We start from the raw sequence: 21067 nt of genomic DNA on the forward strand, positions 1-21067 counted from the left end.
TGAATGAATGCTGTTCCTATCATTTGAGTTCCTCACCCAATCAAATTTTTGTTTAGTTTTTTACCTACACTAAGACCACCAGGCCACCCATCCAGTCCCCGTTCCCTCCATCCATCCACTCCCATGAAGAAAAGATGCCAATCATTTTAATTGGCACCCTGGAGGTGATTGTCCAGGCGAGACTCTGAAAGGGAGAGCAGTGCAGGGAGGAGATTGAGGCGACTAAACATGTGGTTAAACATATTGTGTCCGCTTGTCCACCATTTCCTGAAAAATAACTGTGCCGCCCCCTCGTCTGGAGAAAAGAGCTGCAGCTTTAAAGAAAGAAGGGCTAGAAGAACAAATGAATCCTTGATCAGCCTAAACTGGTATAATAAATATTCAGAACAGTTAAAATATCGGCATGCTGCTGTTTTGAAACCTGAAAACCATTGCTTAATGATGTATTTATTTTAGTAATCAAATTGTATTTGTTTCCTGAACAATGAAACAATACTCTTTATATACACACACACACACACACACTCACAGAGAGAGAGAGAGAGAGAGAGAGAGAGATGCATTTAGCAGTGACTGAGAATCAGAAAAATGACACAAGGCAAATTACATAGACATATATTTATATGCATATGAATAAAAACACATGTACATATTGTACAATATGTTGGCTTTTTTGCCAAACCACAAGAAAGGCTCTTTTGCCACAGAACAAACATTTTTAAATAAGTGCAAATAGTTAATGAGACAAAGAATTGTAAAGCATTTATATTTTTCATAATTTTTTTTTTGTTTTTTTGTAAGATCACATAATACAACAGGAAAATACTGTGCAAAGACTCATATTTACATACTGTTTAAGTGTTTTCTTATTTGTGAGAAGCTGGTGCCATCATGTAATTTTTTTTTTTTTTTAAGTATTATTATTATAATTTCCTGACACGGTCACACAAATGCAGTACTGCCAAAAAGCTTATGGCTTACTTACACATAATCTTTGTGCCAGAACAAGAGCACTGACCCTTTAACAATGGAAGGAAATATGAAAGTGAGATCAAATAAAACAGAAAATCTTTCCACGCAATCACAGTAAACTCAAACCACATTTTACAATCATATCTGTGGCTATGTTATTTATATATACGCTCTTTGCTTGTTCGACACACTTTGAAAACATGTTTCAGGCATATGATTCCATAATTAAAGGGGCAACAAGTTCTCAATGAAGTTTACAAAGCATTGTTAATCTACAACTCTGCTGCTTTATTAAATGTACAGGTCTGTGAGATGCACCATTCGTTTTTCAGTAATTATGTTAACAAAATGATCAGCACATCATCGTTCTTCTAGGAAACAGTTTGAGAGATGTAGGAACAGTTTTGCCAGTGTCGGTCTCAGCGCTTTGGGCTAAATGATGCTGCGGTGAATTATACAAGAATCTTACAGAAAATAACTGTGTTCGACGACAACACAAGCACTGCGACCAGAACTTTTTGCACAAGTTACAATCCATTTGCAATCAAATACTAGATGTATAAGAAACTAGATGTTCTCAGAAAGCAATGGAAGAGCAACTCAACAGGGTAAAGTCACTTGCACTTTGACCTAAAGGACTAGTTCACCCAAAAAATGAAATTTCACTCACCATCGTGTTGTTTCAAAGACATTCTTGCTCTTTCCATGAAAGCACGGTGAATAGGGACTGGAGTTTTCAAGTTTCAAAAAGCAACACAAGAGCAAGTGTTGTTTGTTTGATACTTGACTTAAATGCTAATATGACTTTCAGAAGATTTGAAGTCTAATATATCAGTCATTCATCAATGTCTCTCTTTTTTTTTTTTCATAGAGTATTTGGCTTTCTGTGAAAGTTAGTACGGGTTTAGAATGACAGGGTGAGTGAATGACAATTTTCATTTAGGGTTTAACTATTTCTTCAACTGTCCAACCTAGGACACTGTCAGAGGATAGAAATGATGAAGGTACAGTGTTGTAGCAATGGAAGATTATTTTCATCACCACAGAAAAATTTATCCTCTCATAATTCGGACTTCGCAATTTACTTTTTTTTTCTCTCGGAAGTTTCCACATGTAGATGATTGACTTAGAAGCTACTGAAAATGCCTATTCATATTAAAGGGCGTTCGCACTGACAGCAATGTGAGCAGAAGCCATTAACTTTTAGTTTTTAGGGGTGATGTACTCTGAGTAGGAGTAACTGTTTAGCAACAAAGTTAAACAGAGTTCAACTTTATGCAAAACATCAAACTTAAACATTGTAGGCACACAGACTCAGCAAGTTTGAGAGACTGAAATGACCATCTCTGTGAATGCTGCTTGAGAGCTAAACAAACAAGTGTGAAGGTCCTTGGGTCCTCTGGAGCAAAGCAAAAAAAGCACAGGCTTTAATGCTAAATACAACCCAGTTGCTCAATGCAAAATAAAACCTCAGATAAAATGGATTTGAACTCAACCAGACTGTAACAATTACACTCATCTATTTTGTGACCCCAAATCTAATTTGTTGGTGGATTGATTTACATGGTGTAAATTGACATTACAGGACTAAAAAAACAATTTCTGCCAGTTTCGTCCCAGTGTGAATAGGATTTTGTCTTTTACATGCAAAATTCTTGGTGCAGCCTTTTCATGACACAAGCTACAAAATCATCCTTTAAATGTGAAAATATTGCATGGGTCTGCATGTACAAGCCTAGCCGGTGTCTAAATGATGCGCACATACTGGGGATATTCAGAAGTGGAAGTAAACCATAGTTGGGTGAATTTCTATAGTGGTGAAGGGAAGCTACAGGAAATGTAATTTATGGGATCTCATTTGTCCCAATAGTGAAGATGACTTTTCAAAAAAGGAAAGTATTTGAGAGAGATTGATAAAGTTGGTCAGAAGAAAGAAATATGGCAATTTTGCGGTCACTACCTCAGGAATTGCATTAGAAACACTCATGCAGCAGCTTTAACCAGTTTCTGAAATGCAAGGTTAATGAAAACCTTGTTAGATTTGCAATGCTAATAACATCACAGTCTGTGAAAAGGGTCCTTATATTGTTGTTGAGCCTATAAGGTCCTCGCTTTCAATTGAGAAATTAATGCGTTTCCAAGAGAAGAGACCAATTTCGCAAAGTTGAGCATTGTGACAACTTGATGAGCACTTCTAGATGCTATTACTTTGCATTTTGTTAAAGACCCGTGTAATTCTCCACATGCTCAGATTTAATGTTGCATCACTGCTGTATGAATAATCATTCTGTCCATTAAACTCTCATTAGTACCAAGGTCTTGTACGGAATAAATGCCACAGAAGTTGTCAGTGCCTTGTTATCGTTACTGTACGTGTTCACTCTCCTGATTCTCTCATTCTTATACTTTCACACAGACTCACATTTACACTGACACGAAGCTCTCCAAAGTCAATTAATTTAGAGCAGCATAAAACAACTTTTTAACACCCAAATTGCGAAATGATTTTTAGCCTTTTACAATTACAGTTACATTTACAGCATTTTCCATCGTTCACAAAGAATAAGTTTCTCACCACACAAGTAATGCAAAAATGGAAGGAAACCTGTGGATGATGAAATACACCGAACACCGTGATACTTAATTACAGGCTTCGTCCCAAACGCTCACCTCCACTGAAACGATGGAGTCTGACCGGCCTCAGTTTGGTTATAGGCACTAGCTCAAGAGAGGCTGTCTTTCAGTCTCTTTCTGTCAGTTTGCGAACCTTCCGGTTGGTCATGGCACAGGTGAGACCCCTGAGACATGTAGAAGGGGGAAGGTACCAGTCAGCTGGGAATTTTTTTAGGAAACAGTCTTCTTCCCATTTAACTCTCCATCCTTCCTCTCTATCCTCATGTACGGCTCAAACGCTGAGGATCCGCACCCATACCCCGATGGCAGTTCATGATGGGTGCCTCCAAGGAGAGGCATGGTAAAGCATAGGGAGGGTGGTGGGACCCCGAGGCGTGGCGAGGGTGGGGTGCCGCCTAAAGAAGACAGCGACAGTCCAAACGTCCCAACCGCCGCAGCCCCGGGAGGCGTGGTGCTGCTACTCACCCCAGAGGAAGTGGATACGGATGGGCTGCCCAGGAGCGAGCCATTGCCTGTGTGCGGGTGAGCCAGCAGTGGGTTGGGTGGGTGTGCAGGCACAGACAGAAGGCGCCCCTGTTCAAGCAGCCGCAGGATGTTGCATGTGGCGAGCGATTCGGAGGTGGACGACGACCGTTTGTCAGTGTCCTTAGTCTGGTCCTTCTTCTGTTTGGTGCGGCGGTTTTGAAACCACACTTTCACCTGCCAAACAAGATTGAAAGTTGTAAGAGAAATTTACAGTACGAGACGTTTGATTAGTTATCTTCATTAGCCTGGTTTCCTTAACAAAAAGCCAATGGGATTTTTAAGTTCGTTTTTGGATGATTTCAGAAAATAAGCTCTGTGACTTACAGAAGCTTGTGATTCGAACACATTTTGTTCATCATGATAATCTTCACAAATGATCACATCTTAAATCCTAAATCAATCAGATGAAAGCTAAATGTAGGCTATAAACAAACTAAGCTCTAAGCTTTCATCTCTGAATAGTTTGCAAGACTGCGATTTTGAAAGTCATTGTATGGGTCAAGTAAAATTTTTGGTTAGGTGTTTGGAAAAACATGCCTTCGCAAGCATCACAGATTACCACAAAAACAGGGTTTGTCTGTTCGGTAACATTGACACACATGGGAGGCTTCTCCTTATGGCTTTCTCATAAGCAAAGATCGATGAAGCATGAACTCGAGTTAAAGCGCTTCTAACCCCAGGTTAAAAAGTGCACTGAACTCTGCATGTCCTTGTCCTGCATGTTTAATTGATACAGCGCTGCTTTATTGCAGAGTGTATTCTGGGGTTGACGACGGGTCGAGACCAAGCTCCACTCATAAACATAGAGGAAATCAGGCCTATGAAAAATGCATTTCATCCTGACCGGGTTTTTACCTGTCACCTGCTGCTTTGTCCCTCCCTGGGGACCATAAAGGAGGAGATGGCGCCATTTTCGACTGTACATGCGCGCAGACGCATCAACACATTGTGAGCTCTCAGAAATGCACATTCACACTCATTTTCTCACTCTTAATGTTTAGGGCTTGAGAACATGGGATGATTGAGGTTCAGATCCCATCAAGCACACCACTTCACACTTGTGTTCGTCTGCTCTATGAGACACTTTTGACGCTTTTCTCTGAATATGGATATGTCCGTGCACAAGAAAAAAGGACTTAAGCTTTGCCGCATGTGAAAACTTGACGCTTGAGGCAATGTGAAACAATATTAGCAGCCTGTTTTACTTATGTTATTTATGTATAGTGAAATATGTGAGGATATTCACCAAGAAAAACCTAAGATGGGACTTGACTTCACTTTCCATTAATTAATTTTAAAAAGGGGTTGAAGAACTAGCAACCATTATTTGAAACTAAAGAGGCCTTGACATTAGATTTAGTAGTGTTAAACAAACATTTATATACATTATATCTATCTGTCTATCTGGTTGTAAACAGTGTTTCACCATTTGAAGGATCCATCACACGGTTTCAGTTCCTGTCATTGGTACAAACTCAATTCTTTAGGAGTCTCTAAAATTGTATGACCCAGGACCTGTAATGTTTTCGGCGGTTTGATGACCTCCATGATGACATCAGCTAACAAACACACTCCGGAAATGAAGTGTAAACTCAGTAAGACACTAACAGCCGAATAATACATAGGCCAACCAGTTTTGCAAGCCGAGATCTGTAAGACTGAGATCATAGACTCGACGCGGCCATTAGTGTGAGGATAATGAGATTGTGGAGCGATCCCTTCAAGCTTACGCGAGCATGCCATGATGTGTTCATCAATAGTATGTGTGCGAGAGTATAGTTACATGCTCAATATATTTAAAGCTTTTTTATACTTTAAGCCTGTAATCTATGTATTGATATTCAGATTTTTTTTTTTTTTGCAAACCCTATAGTGGGCTAAGCTTACAGTTTTAGATTACAAAACCCTTATTTCAATAGAAGGCAAAAGAAAAAAAAATGAAATATGGGAGTGAAAAGACAAAAGCAAATCTCTTCCATCGTACATCTACACTATTGGGATGAAATCCTCTTTAATGAGATCGAGGGTTCACCGATGGGGCAGAGATTACTAAACGCAGGATCTGGATGACCTGGATTTGCTCTCTGGCCGGCGGCATCCCAATCCACCCTGCTCTCGTTCTTCAGCGAACTCAGGATCAACACAATGCACTGGTGCAGAATGAACTCCAGTATTTCAATTCATCAGATACTTTTGCTATATCAGTTGTATCAGTTCTGCTGTAATTGGAGACCCTGTATTCTCTAGCATAATCTTCTCTGTTTATGTTGTTGTTCTGTACATGTAGTTATGAATGATGATGATGTCATGTACTGTGGTCATGGTAAATTTAACTTGACAATTAAATTTGACATGGATGAAAATAAGGTTGCAAGTTTTCTTAGTTGGGCTCATGAAACATGAGCGGCATGAAAGGTCTACAGCAAAATTTGTCAAGACAAACTGAGTGTTCACTGCCTTTTGGAAAGTGCTGGAAAAAGATGAAGCTAGCAAGCTAGCTAGATGGAGGAATGGATAGAAAGATAGATGGGTAAAATGATGGATGGATAAAAAGAATGAGGGATGAATGAATGGATGGATGAACAGTTGATGGATAGAACGATGGATGAATAGATGATAAAAATGGATAATAGAACGATGGATGGGTAGAATGATAGATCATAGAAAGATAGATGGAATCATAGATGGATAAAAGAACAAATGATGGGGGGCCAGATTAATAAATGGGTGAATAGATAGATGATAAAGATGGATAATTAATGGACAGAAAGATGTATGATGATACAGTGATGGATGAATGAGATGGCTGATGGATGAATAGAATGATAGATAAAAAAAATATGGATGGTGGATGGATAGAACGATGGATGGATAGATGAAGGATGGGTAGGATGATGGATGATAGATTATAGAAAGATAGATGGAATGATGGATGGATAAAAACAACAAAGGATGGAGGGACAGATGGGTAAACTGATAAATGGATGACTAGATATATGAAAAGATGGATGATTGATGGATAGAAAGATGTATGATAGATGGATGAATAAAATGATAGATAAATAGATAATAGTATGATAGATGGATAGATGATAGGATGGTGGGGAGAATGATGGATGGATGAATAGAATGATAGATAAAATGATGGATGCTAGATAGAGAGATATGCATTCCTCAGTTCTGAATTTTGCACAACCCTGAGCAACACATTGAAAATCCCAAAATAAAAAAATAAAAAAGTATTTTATGGTTAGAAAGAGTGAGATGCTCACGCAGCTGACTGTCTGCTGATCTTTTTGACACCTCTGTTGACCCGGTCCAGAAGTTCCACTGGCCGTTAACTGCCCTCTTGATCCCAGACATGTGATAACACTGTGCAGCACGACGAGGCATTCTGGTGACCCCTCTGTGACCTCTCTTCTTTAAAGAGCTTGTAGGTCATTAATCTCATGCATCTTTACTGAGGAATTCTTAATTTAGCCGAGGCCTGAGTTGATGTATTTAGAAACTCTCTTGGTAGAAACAACATATGGTTTGTCGTGAACATACTTGTGCTGTTATGTCCAGTCAACTGTTGTCCACACATTCTGTTCACGAGCAGCTCACCTGTATTGTAATGTGGAAGAGAAAAGTGGTGAAAAAAGACCAGCGTTGCATGCATGCATATGCAAATATAAAATTATTTCTTCCTATTGCCATTACCTGATCATCCTACCCAATTACACCTGTTTACCTCACTTTTCCTCATACCCTGACCCTTGTTCCTAGTTTTAACGAAGCACATGTTTGCGCAGGTTCAGCCAACGGTCAACCCAGTCTTACCGATGGCTGGTAGATAGGGCTCTATAATCCTCCTAACAGCAAAAGCATTTGGACTATTATTAGTTCCCTTCCCCCAGCACTACTGGATGACATCGCCTGTGTGATCGGGCAATTAGGCTTACAGTGTGTGGGCAGATACTGAGAAATTGTGTCCTCCCATTGGATTAAAAGGCATCCCTGCTGAACCACAGCGCCTCTAGTGGTCGACCTTCAACAGCACAGTCTAATAGAGAACTCCACTGCAATGATGCATTCCCACCTTAAATATTATTATTTTTTATTTAATTGATTTAAAAACAATTTAATGTACATTTTAAAACACTATACTTTGTGATATTAATATAGCTATATTTGTTTTTGTTATTAAATTTAATGTACATATAAAACTATTCCCTGTTAGCTATATAACATATATATATTGTTATCAATTTATATTTTAAATATTTAAATACTATACATTAATATAATATTGTTTTTATTTTATATTTTAATTGTACATTTAAAACATTATACTTTGTTTTATGATTATAATAATTGTAATTATTTTATATTTAATTGTAAATATTTAATTTACATTGAAATGCTATACTTTGTTTATTATAATATTGTTATTAATGTAATTATTTTTTATTTCATGTATATTTAAAACACTTGTTATGAATATGAATATAATAATAGTGTTATATTAATAAAAAAAAAGAAAAAAAAAGATTAAAACACTAATGTGAGGGAATTTCCAATGCAGATGCTGAAGGAGGGACTGCCAGTTTTAGCATTTTTTTTTCTCACTTATAATTCATCTCTTATTTTGTTCCTCGTTTTAAAGTCAGTGTTCAGATCTGGGACTCTTAAACAGAGATAAGTGTTTAGAGTTTTCGGTTCTCTCTGATCCTATCAGATAATTGTATTACAATCTGGCTGACGGATGACAAACAGCAGACTTACATACAAACACCGCCCTTCAATCTTATCAAATTTTCCGCTCCTCTGAGGCCTGACCTGCGCATGCTGCTTAAAGTCCTGACCCATACTTTCTGCTCCTAAAGTAGCTTTCTCACATACTGCTATCAGCAAAGCAAATTAAAGCTGCAAAATTAAAATGAAATTGATCTTCTAATCTAAGTGCTCAGATTGTTTAAACTGGTGCCTTTCTTTCTTTCCTCTTCTAGATCTCATCTCTTCTCTTCTGTGCCAGACGTTACGTTACTTTACATGCTGTCTGGATGTAGAAGAGAACAATGAACAACGAAAACGTTCGTTAAGTCATCAGCTCAGTGGTGGATGTACAGCAAGACATGATTTTCTTCGAGTTAAAAGCAACCAGAAACGTGCTTTATCTATCTATCTATCATGAAGTTACTAGGTTTTTCCTTCTAAAGCTCTTGTTTCAGTCACTTACACTTCCTATTTATTCATGGCTTACACAATCTTTCATCCATTAAATCCATGGCTTTCTCATGGAACCAAAAGCAACAAAAGAATGGTACAATGTGAGGGAAGCAAATCCCAGAGATCTTGGGAATAAAGACCACACAGTGGAGCCACCAGTTGCTACATTTAAGCACATAATATTCAGACAAGTAAAAACCCCATTCAGTTCATTAATGTATACGTTCGTAGTTGTTTTCAGTGATATCGAACACAAATGCATCAAATGCATTCTCTGAATTTGCTACACAGTTAAGGTAATTACTCCTTGGTCATTCTCATGCCGCTTTTATTCACCAAACAATGCATTCCCATTTTAAAACCATTTTAATGTGGAAAGTAAGAGTCTTTCTGTCCTTGACTGTCTGTGATATTTTATTTATAAAGACAAAGAAAAGAAAAAAATTCAAGGCCCTGCTTGATTAACACAAAACCACTGAGAAAGATGACATTCCACTTTGATTAATGCAATCGATTTCTAAGTGAAACAGGATGATTCTGTACCCCAAACATTGGTAAACCTTAAGGGAAATACACAAAAGGCTCAAAATAGAATTAAAGTTCAACTTTAAATGTTTCAAAATGGTACTCTTATATAAGCTTTGCCTGTCTGCAGTAAAGAAGATACAGCCAGTGTTGACGTCAACATCCTCAACCCACTTTAAATGAAACCGGATGTTTTATGACCCAAAACATTCCTGTAAACCCAAATTTAATGGCACATTCTTAAAAATAAAACTTCCATCAGAAGGTTTTCAGAGCAATGCATTAGAAGAAAAACATTCTACAAATCCTTTTGTGAAATGGAAAGATTCCATGTATGTTAAAGTTCTTCATGCTGACATAGACACCAATAAAGAGCCTTTATTTTAAAGAGTTTAACAACAAATGTGGATGTTTCTTCGCCTTAAAAATAACTGTAAACTCCAATTTCAAGGTAAAGAGAAACACAAAAATCTCAGCATTGAAAGATCAACCTTAACAAAATGAAAATGACAGAAAAAGGTATTCATGTGTCATTAAAAAGACTGTGTGTGTGTGTGTGTATGAGATTCCATCCGTGCGTTGTGCTTTGTGGCAACATGCTGCTGGCTGTATTGATTAAAAAGATTGCGCACACTGACTCACTCAAGGCTTTCAGACCTGCCAATTTAATTCTATTAAAGCTGCTTTTTATCACTGCAAGGACCTGCGAATTGAGAAACATTCAGATGTGATGTTTGCCTGCTTTGTTTGTACATCAACCTCAACCCAAAACCCAAATATTTATTCGATCAAAACATATTTGCGAGCTGAAACTTGCTGAGAGAACCTTATAAATCATAATCATGACTGTTGGCTTTCATCAAAGGGTCCGGTCTGAAGCCAGCCCCTGTGTTCTGCTGATGTCTGTTAAGGTCAGACTGATGGAAGAGACTCATTGTGCTCAAATAGAGAAACGCTGAGGTGAACCGTCATTCACTCAGCTCATAAAAAGCTCTCACTTTAATAAACACAAGGAAACAAAAAAAAAAACTGTTTATTTCCTCAGGCTTTAAGCAAACAGGTCAGGATGCCACGGCTCAAGCTGTTCTTGTTCTTCGATTCATTTTTCCACAAGCCTCTATGTTGTGGGCTCTCTTTCAGTGAAGCCAAGCCATCGAAGCACAATTGAAATAAGGTTAAAAGTTGAACTAAGCCTGAATAAAGGCTCCCGATTCAGTCTGTATATAAATTAACAGCAGTATCTCCGATGCTAAACGTCTTGCAGACATGGGATCTGCTTCATGATCAATGAGTCTACGGGCCCTGAACACCCACACAGTCATGTGCGGTTCGGATCCCTGCTGTGTTACGCTGGAGCGGGGAGCCATCTGCTGGGGACAGGGTCTGACCAAAAACCCTTGTTTTGGTGTAAACAAACTGGGAATTCCTATCATTTATAAATACTCCACTTTTAGCCAATTATTCCCCCCATGTGTACACTCCAACACAGACTAAACTGATCCCCTGAGAAGCTGCAGGGAAAAAGTTGAGCTGCTTTTAAACCTCACAAGCTGAGTCACCTTCAACTGTGAAATGCAGTTTATCAAAAGAAAAAGTTGAATTAAACTCCTTAACGGTCCATGACTGTCCTCTGTAAGAGTGGTTACACCATTACAAAAGACGTACTATTGTATGTACAGTGAAGGTGTCATAGGTAAATGGTAAAAAATCATGCAACATGATTCTATCTATCTATCTATCTATCTATCTATCTATCTATCTATCTATCTATCTATCTATCTATCCATGGCATTGAGGAAAAATCTCTTACTATGATTACTTGGTGCCATATCTTTAAATTAGATCCAGTTTGAAGATAATTTAAAGCTCTATTATCTGCTTTCACAAGACTCACCACTTCCTTTATTCTATGTAAATTATTATGCGAGAACGAAAACAATTCTGCGTTGAATATGGAGGCTAGATTTTATTATTTTATTAAAACCGTGATAGACGCATTGAAGAAATAAAAGCTTGAAAAAACAACAACAACAAAAAAAAAAGTCAAGACGCAGCTTAATGCATCGTCACTTTCCTCAAACGAGACCTTGAGTCCATACTTGATTGTGCTTCTCTCCCGAGAAAATAAACGAGGGCTGTATTTGATCGCCTTGGGTTAGAACCCAAACGCAAAAGACTGAAAAGGTAAAGATAAGGATCTGGTCGTGTTTTATGAATAAATTAATTGCCATTGCAAATCTTTTCACAACTGAAGCGCAACAAGTCGCGTGCGCGCGCCTGACAGGAGTTGTTAATTTCTCTTTTCCTCTAGTTTAATACATGCATGCGATTCATAACTAGCATAAGATATACAAAACAGTCCTAAACTCGGGAGCGCGCGACTGCATATTTATGAGTATAATTGTAAATAATTAGTAAGTCATTTTGAACTAAATTTTGGAATTCGATAAAGCTGTATAATATTGGAATAAATGATTGAATAGTGTGAAGTCTTTCGATATTGTACACGTAGAAACATAAAACACCTACAGATCCCACTGTGATGTCGAAGGATACAAAATAGGCTAAATTCGCATTATTTATAAAAATATTTCATTTCTGTAGACACGTGATTATTCAAATGCTCAAAACACTGCACGTGCAGAATAAAACACTCATTAGGTTAGTTTAGTTTTATGTTATTTTGCTTTCATTTATTTATGAATTAAATTAATGGATACATATTTACATCAACAAATATCGCAGTGGAATAAAATGAAATGCACATATTTTCCATTCGCAGTTTGCAGGTCGAATTGAAAGCTGTTGCACCAAGATAATTTGCCTGAGCATAAATGGATATGAATAAGTATTAGCACTCAATCTGTGATATGTAAATTTTAAAAGCAATTTCATTTAAATGAACATGTAAACGCTTTTTGTATTGAACATGATTTATTGCCTCCAAAGACATAATTTTATCACTTTGTTGACCAGCTGGTTCATAGTTTTAAGATCCAACAGATATGATTTGTGATCAAACGATTTAAGTTGTATTTATTGTTTTATTTAGACTTTATTTATTAAGTTCAATTAAATTTAATGAAAGCGGATTTTCCTTTTTTTACATACATGTACATACATATATATATTCATTGTCAATAATGAACCCGTATACTGCGTCTGATGGGTTTTTTTGGCTCTTCATTTTAATTTAAATGAAGAGATTAATTCTGCCTCAACAAAACTTTTGACACGAATTAAAAACCTGTTTATACACTGACTGCGAGTTCTTCAGACCAGCAAAGCTTTAATTAGTTTTAATTTAAATCAAGAATTGGTGCTTCTAAAAATTCTATAGAAATATTACAATATTCCACGATTTTGATTCTATAGGCTATTTTGCGAGAGCCAGGAAAATGCACTATTCAAAGCTGACTTTGGATTCTTGAGTAATTCGATTAATAGCATTCAGTCTAGTTGACGTATATCTTATATATTAGTTTAAATATTTTATATAATATTTCTTTCATCATCAAGATTAATGCTTAACTATATCTTACGTTTTTCGACATTTTAATGACCTAGTTAATTTTGAATGGTCCTGCAGTATGGAAAAAACAACAACACGATTTAGTTACAAATAGCCTATTTTATTCAATGTAATATCAATTAATATGAGCTAAAAAAAATAAAAAAATAAAACCTGATTGCATGATACGGTTTAGTTTTAGATGGTCCAAGTCACAAGGCTTCAAACGTATTTCAGGTGACCATTGTGTGCTCTTCTAAAACTTAGAGATCTCTCCTTTTATTTTTTGTAAGCATAATGGTGTTATATGGATCTTTCAAAATCCATGTGTTTGTATATTATCGTTTTAAAAAATTCACTGATAAATGCATCTGTAATAATGACATCCGCACAGCGCCCCTAGCGTCACATTTATGACCTGCCACCAAACTACATTTAAACAAACGTGATGATTTCTTTCTTCTTCTTTTTTTTTTAGGTGAAACATATTTTAATGTCCAGTATGCCACCGTTCTACAAGAATTTGATTTAAGGGTATTATTAATCATTCGTTTCATTAATTCATGAATTTCTAATTGGGTAACACTTATTTTATTTATTTTTTGGATCAGTTTAAATCAAAATATAGCAAGGTTTGAAAACATGACTGCAAACATCATAAATGGCTCCATTAACCTTATAAAATCGGTTTGTTTGAATAAACCTTTGCGATGTGATGAAACCATTGTTTGAATCAAACCAATAGATTATCATTGCATGAAATCATATTTTTCAGATCCAACTTTATGGCAATCTAAGACCCGTGGTCAGTGCAGATAATACATTGAAATTGCTTTGAAATTGCTACATCATTGTCTGTTATTTATATACATAAAAAAGACAGCATTAAAGCAAAATTGCGTGTTTTGAAAAATTGAGTTCTGAAGTCATGATGAATGTCCACGTAATACCTTGCGTCTTAACACCATTTATAGAGGTGATTTATTCAGGATATTCTCTGTGTGATAGTCGGTTTTGAAAACACGCTGGTAAAGTTAGCCTATATTAGATAACCAATAGTAAATAATCACTTGGATGATACCATTTAGGTAAATTAAACTTTAATTAATAAGAAAATGTTAGATTTCTGCAACATTAAAAATAGATCAAGTACATCTGAAGTGCATGGATGATGACTGGACAACTGACCCCCCCCCCCCCCCCCCCCCCCAATGCTCCTCCCACTAACGCCCATTGTGCGAATACTGATTATGAGTATTGTGTTCATAACAATGGTGGCTGACATGCAGCATTTGCAGAGATTGCTCCAGCGCTCGATTTGACGTCTACACTTGTTACATTTTCAGCAAGTTTGCTATAACATCTGACCAACCATTGACTGCTTTGATAAAACAACTCATTCGTTCAGTCATTTATTTATCCATCCATCTATCCATTCATTTATTAATTATTTTCTTGTAGATGTATTTATTTCCAATTTCAGATCAATGCATTCATATCTATCGTGTTAAAATCTTTTAGTGTTTTTAGCTGACTATCTGTTGTAGTTTTTTTTTTTTTTAACATGGTATTATCTTTGAGGATATTACGCAAAAGATTTAACCTATTTAGTTTTATAACCCAGTAGGCTAAATATGTTTTTTGTAAACACACTTTAAAAATCAAGAACAATTTTAAAATAACAAGCATTCCCTAAAATAAATATTGAGGTATTTTGCTGACTCTAAAAAAAAAAATGCATAGGCTATCTGACGTAAATATTTATGACACCTCTCTACCAGTTAATCTAATCGGATCTAATCTCCTTTACCGCGCTATACGACACAGTGCTACAATAAAAATCTTGAAAAATAACTTCGATGGGATCAAATTATCAAAACATATCACATGAAGAGGAATTCAGGAGTATTACAGAGACACAATCAAATTGCAAACAGAAATGTAATCAATATCATTTTTAAAAATAGTTTACAAGACGAATAATAATAATAATTAGCTATAGGCTACATTAACGATGAAACAAAACATTTTTATAGGCTACTAAAATTTAGATTTGCATTGCATTGGAAAGCGGCACGTCAATCAAAAGCAAAGCTCACTGTTATCATATTTAACAAGCATGAGTGCGTTTCATACCTGAGTTTCTGAAAGATTGAGCTGTCTGGCGAGCTCCGTGCGCTCGCGCCCGACCACATACTGACATCGCTGGAACTCGAGCTCGAGGCGGTAGAGCTGCTCCGCCGAGAACGAGGTCCGCGTGCGCTTCGGCCGGTCCAGATCCAGGCCTTTTGGAAGAACAATCTCCCGAATGGTGCCCTTGGCGTCTGTTCAGCACACACACGCATTACATGATTCACCATTCGTTTTGAAATAAGCAATTTCTCTTACATTATTAGGAGTGGGAGAAACCCCCGATTGATATATTATAACGCATTTAAAAATATGCACGACAACAAGAGTGTGCATCACCGAATAAAACAATTTGTACATATTGTCAGGTAAACAGACTAGAATTTAACTCAGTATAAAGATGTGCATTTCTTTCGATTTCTAAAGACGTTTGATTACTGATAGTACCAGTAAGAAGTGATTCGTTTAGTGGCGAAAATGTTGAAAATTTGGCCACTGATCGAGCTTTAATTTTGTTTCACCTTTATAGCATGCAAAATCTATTAGCTACACATCAATTAGGTTTCCAAAAAGGAGCTTTAAACTCCAGTATCCTGTCATTGTCCTTGATTGGTTTGAGATCTGCAAGCTTTTGTTCTGTTTGTTGGATCAAATCACGAAAACATGTTTACATTATAACATTTGTGTTCATGTTCATCCAGACAGAACAAGAAAGTGCATAGTTTGCGGTCACTCAAACTATGAGTTTTTGTCGACATGAAATAAAATTATCGGCACAATAATACAACACAACATTACAATACAACATTGTATTGATATCACAAATGACATGCAACATCAGAAATTATAATATCAGATAATTATGTGATAATTACATTCATACAATATCTGCCACTAAGATATTTTTAGTCTTGGTTAATTCATTTTATAAACAAATGTACGAAAGGTTTTATTGTTAAAATGCAATATTTTTATTGACCACTTTATATTTTTTATCTATACTATTGATTTCCACATCACTTTCGAATTAAATATCCAGCGGTTTTGAGTCTTTGTGCATATAAGATACGCTCATTATACAGTACAATAGAATTGAATCATTTGAACAAAATATTTACTCAAATAGTAAATGAATTATCTACACAATTCTATAGCATTAGGAGTTTTTTTTTTTAAATGTTCCTAGAAACCAAACATTATAAAAGATATTGACAAATAATAAACCGAAATTAATATGTGAACTCATTTTAAACTTGCCAATGAAACTGAATATATTGGAATTTTAATAAAGTGACTTTTTCATATTGATTGATGCCTCACCATCATTAAACCTTACAAAAGTAGTAAAGTAAAGAAATACTAAGTCGTATGTCTCAAACCAAAATGTGCATTATTTTATGGGGGAAATGCTTTGGGGAAACAAACTGATATTGCAGTGAGTCATCTGTTAGGTTGTGACTACAACAAGATAAGTATCTAGCTTTCATGATTTTTTCAGAGCTTCAAAAATAGTAACTTAAATCATATTAATGTGATATGTTATTAGAATGGGTTTAATTAGCTTGGTGTTAAAATTATGTGGTAAAGTATTCATATTTAGCTCCGCCTCTCTGAATGTCTGCATGGCAACCAAGCTCAGTGTCTTATGATCACACTTAATATCACAATAAGATTAATGTAAAGAGGTAGAATGTTAATGGCGAACCCTTCTTTAATTTATTTTTCCTGGCTGTTTCAAATCACCGCGAGCCTATGAGCCTATGACACAGACCTGCTGACCTTTCAGTGACCCCGGTTCTCACGAGGACTCGGGCGCATTCAATCGTCAGCTTTAAAAACAAATAGTGACACCGGGGATTGCGGGCTTACTGCGCCAAAACCCCTCAGATCCCCTACGATCCCCTACAGTTCGTCCAATCACAACCCAAATACTAGCTCGGCTGTTCACTATTGCAGGACAGTCTGTGTGCATTTAATTTCATAAACCATATAGTTAAAGGGCATTTAAATGAAATCATATATAGAGCATGATAAATATTATAATCAAGTATTGCTCTGTTGTATATATTACAACAAAACAAATCTCACAAAAAAGTTACACTGGAAATATATAAATGCTTTGAATAGCATTGCAATGCAGTTACTAATTCGGCCACAAATTGTCATTTTAAAATGTCAAATTCGTTACAGTTACATGGTGCAAACAATATTTATGTATTATTACATTTTTGCCTCGTGTTTTGGAACACGAAACATATGCATATAAACGTGAATTATTATTATTATTTTTTATCACGAGGTGAATGGCTTACATCTCCTGAACGAAAATAGCCTATAATATCACTTTACCAGAAATTATTTTACAATATTCCCCAAATTACTTATAGAAATGCCATTTGTATGGACTTTATTTTATTTTTACTTTTTGTTCTGACAGTTGTTCCCTTTTCTCAATTTTATAATATCTTTAGAAATACTTTACCTCTGTAAATAAAGGGTGTTCTGCCAAAGAAATATAGAATATGCATTGTGTTTAAAAAAAATAAAAATAATTAAAAACTAACCTACATTTAAAAGTGGGCTACATCTTTAGATATTTTTCATAAATTTAAATAACCACTTTCGATTATGCTTAATGTTTGCATGTTTATGTTGTTGTTTAACCTTTTTTTTGTCTCGCAAACATTAACATTTAGCCTAATAATACACATAAAATAAGCCCAATACTCAAGTTTGCTGGTTGCAGTTTGTATGATATTAAATGGGCCTACATAATCCCTTTCATAAATTGCAAAAAATATAAAAAAAGACACCTCTCGAAAACACTTATATTTTTTATTTCTACATATATATTTTTATATAAATTGCAACTATGATGCTTTAAATATCTGTTAAGTTTCCTATATTAATATATATATATTTTTTTTTTAATGCATAATTTTAAGATTTTGTGGTGGTCTATTGGGAGCTTATGCCTACAGTTTTGTGCATGCATTTTTGTATTAATGTTTGTCATAATTGGTCAGTATTGTAAACTAATCTCAGATATTGGTGTATATGATAATAATCACGACCACTATAAGAACAAAATGCTCTAAACGAAACTGAATATTTCGTGTAAAATTTGGTCTGTTTTGAGATATTGGTAAAATATTTTAGCTTTTTTTAATTAAATGGCAATAAAATAAAAGTGAGTCTGTTGGTTGCATAAGTAAAAAAATATTAGTTTTGAACTGAATTCGTTTTTAGCTCCAGCACATTTACGATTGACATTCGCTCACTCACCTCTGACCAGAATCCTTCGGCAATAGTCCGGATCGACTCCTAAAAGTTTATCGTGTCCTTCCTCGCCAGATGAAGTCGGTGTGGACGCCGAAGTCCCGGGTGTGTCGGTAGAACTCTGCACAGGTGACCGGTTCCCCACTTCCGTCCGGCTTTTAGAGTCTCTGCCGTGGTCACGGCACACCGAATTGGATCCACAGTGGTTTCGGTCTTCGGCGATTCCATCGCCCATACTCGTGGCTTGATCAAACATCTAATAAATTAACTGTTTTGTGTGTTCACTTAGTTTTCTTGAGCAGTTTCTGACTTTGAATAAATAGTCAGAATAAGTTATTTTCTGTCAGAAACAGGGAGATTATTCCCAGCAATAGCCTACATCAAATTAGAATCCAGCGACGGAACCGAGTTTCTGCCCCAATATTTTAGCATGTCCCGGCATCGGGCGTCCATGCAGCAGGAGATGTATAAAGAAGGGAGGAAGGTTGAGGTGGAGGGGGCCCTGTGGGCAAGTGGAAGGACCCTCCTCAGCTCAGGATCGCGCTCAACCCAAAATGCGTTTTGCATATATGTGCTAGGTTTCAAGGTCTATGACCGAGGCACTGGGAGGCGCTTCACTGCTTCACCACGTAGAAGTAATTCCACACAACAAACATGGACCGAGCAGCGCAAACTTTCCCCTTTCTAGACTCGTACAGTCGAGTTCCTCGTTGTGAACACTGGGTGTGTTTTTGTATCTGATCATGGCTCAGCAGAAGCTCTGGAGAAAGAGCCGACGGATTTCAGGATTTCTTCGGGAGGAGGGGGAGGTCTTTTTTTTTTTTTTTACGAGGGACCAATTCAGGAGTATCTTATAATAGACAACAGAATACAAACGTATGGGCATAATGTGGGTTTGATTAGAATATGTTGAACACAATCTAAAGGCTGCAGCCACCATATTAACATATAATTTCCAGAGTAGAGCAAGTATTTTTTTTACGTTGACTGACAGCAGCGACGTCACTTCCGGTAAACAGAAACGAGTAAAAGCACGAGGCGGTTTAAACGCACTTTAGCGTTCCGCGAAGTAAACGACCCCCGATGTTGTCTTGATTTAATGACTTTTTTTTTTTTGACTATTTTTTACGCTCGGTAGGCTAAGTATAATTTATTACAGTTAGGTTAGATGACACTTTTTTAACCTATATCACAGAAACCGCGTTTAGTTTCTTAATATCGTCCAAAACGAATGCGTTTTGATTAAAAAGTAGCCGTTCACAACTATTAAAATACTAAACAATTATTTTAAAGTCTTTTAACTAAATCTTAAAGTAGATTAAACAATTAGGGATGTAGGCTATGTTTTTTTATTGCAGAGATACGCGTAGATGAATAAACTATTCAATATTCGCCATCAAACTAAGCAAACTGTTTAGAATTTTTTTTTTTATATCATGACTTTTGTCCATTTCTATATTCCTTTGACACCGTTGTTTAATTCTATTCGGGTTTTAGACTCAACATTGACAAATGTTCAGCCAACTTAAGCCCAACCTTTGAATTTGCTTCCAGAATTGTTAGATGGGAAAGGGGCTCGGTTTGTAAGATGTAGGTTATTGTACACATTCTGTCAGTTATTGTCTACCCTAAATATGAAGGAGAGGTTTATTTGTGTTTACCTCACGGTGCACGAACCGCAGGTGTTCATCTCATCATTGAACCGCTGCCATAATACACAACAACACAATTAGAATCTTTTATCTGAGTGCGCAATCCCATTACGGAGGCCGCAATGACATAATTGCAGTTTTGCCACTTTCAGCAGTGTTTATCATTCAGTGCTGAAATGGCTCATTATTGAATTCAGCTGCTCAGCACAGATTAAACCGTGAACGGGATGAATGGAGCTGTCAGTCACTTCCTCAAACCAACAGTACAGTCAAGAGAGGTTTAATTGGCTCCACTGCTCTCTGGCCCCACAGTCTCACGCACGGCCCTTTCCTCCAACACACCAAAGTTGCAAAACAGCAGATATAGCATGCACACAGATAAATAAACAAACAGACCCTCCTCCCTCCAGTTTTAGCCGAATAATTCCAGAACATCACGTAAAAAAAAAAAAAAAAAAAACAATAATTAAAATTAAATTTGAACACATGTTTGAGTTACACAAGTAGACCTAGCTTGTGTTTTTACTGTAGCCGATAACTGTCATGAAGACGGATTAAAGTTTTATTAATTTTGTCTTTCACACAAAAAAATCCAAGATTATATATTTGCCAATGTGTTATAGCCTAC

General features: G+C 36.3%; 1 protein-coding gene across 2 annotated transcripts; it reads right to left on the reverse strand.

Moving 5' to 3' along the window:
- Positions 1–603: 603 nt before the first annotated feature.
- On the reverse strand, positions 604–20527 carry LOC127961285 (ventral anterior homeobox 2). 2 transcript variants are annotated; one of them, XM_052560330.1, is made up of 4 exons: positions 20449–20527; positions 18794–19030; positions 15515–15702; positions 604–4305 (listed from the first exon to the last, which is right to left on the reverse strand). In XM_052560330.1, the coding sequence occupies exons 2-4, from the start codon at positions 19020–19022 to the stop codon at positions 3817–3819; spliced, it is 906 nt and encodes a 301-aa protein (XP_052416290.1). In that variant the 5' UTR covers positions 19023–19030; positions 20449–20527; the 3' UTR covers positions 604–3816. The 2 variants fall into 2 exon arrangements, with proteins under 2 accessions (XP_052416290.1, XP_052416289.1); XM_052560329.1 differs by lacking the exon at positions 20449–20527 and having other exon boundaries at positions 18794–19603.
- Positions 20528–21067: the final 540 nt, after the last annotated feature.

This window comes from Carassius gibelio, chromosome B7 (assembly GCF_023724105.1).
Source record: "Carassius gibelio isolate Cgi1373 ecotype wild population from Czech Republic chromosome B7, carGib1.2-hapl.c, whole genome shotgun sequence".
In the NCBI taxonomy this organism is placed as follows: Eukaryota; Metazoa; Chordata; class Actinopteri; order Cypriniformes; family Cyprinidae; genus Carassius; species Carassius gibelio.

What these genes read in the sequence shown, in the direction of transcription:
- LOC127961285 (XM_052560329.1), bottom strand. Translation starts at nt 19,043, where the DNA reads ATGTTTGATCAAGCCACGAGTATGGGCGATGGAATCGCCGAAGACCGA. An exon ending in CCGAAGGATTCTGGTCAGAG is followed by an intron (nt 15,703 to 18,793) that starts GTGAGTGAGCGA and finishes TGTGCTGAACAG; the next exon opens with ACGCCAAGGGCACCATTCGG. An exon ending in TCAATCTTTCAGAAACTCAG is followed by an intron (nt 4,306 to 15,514) that starts GTATGAAACGCA and finishes CTTGTTTGGCAG; the next exon opens with GTGAAAGTGTGGTTTCAAAA.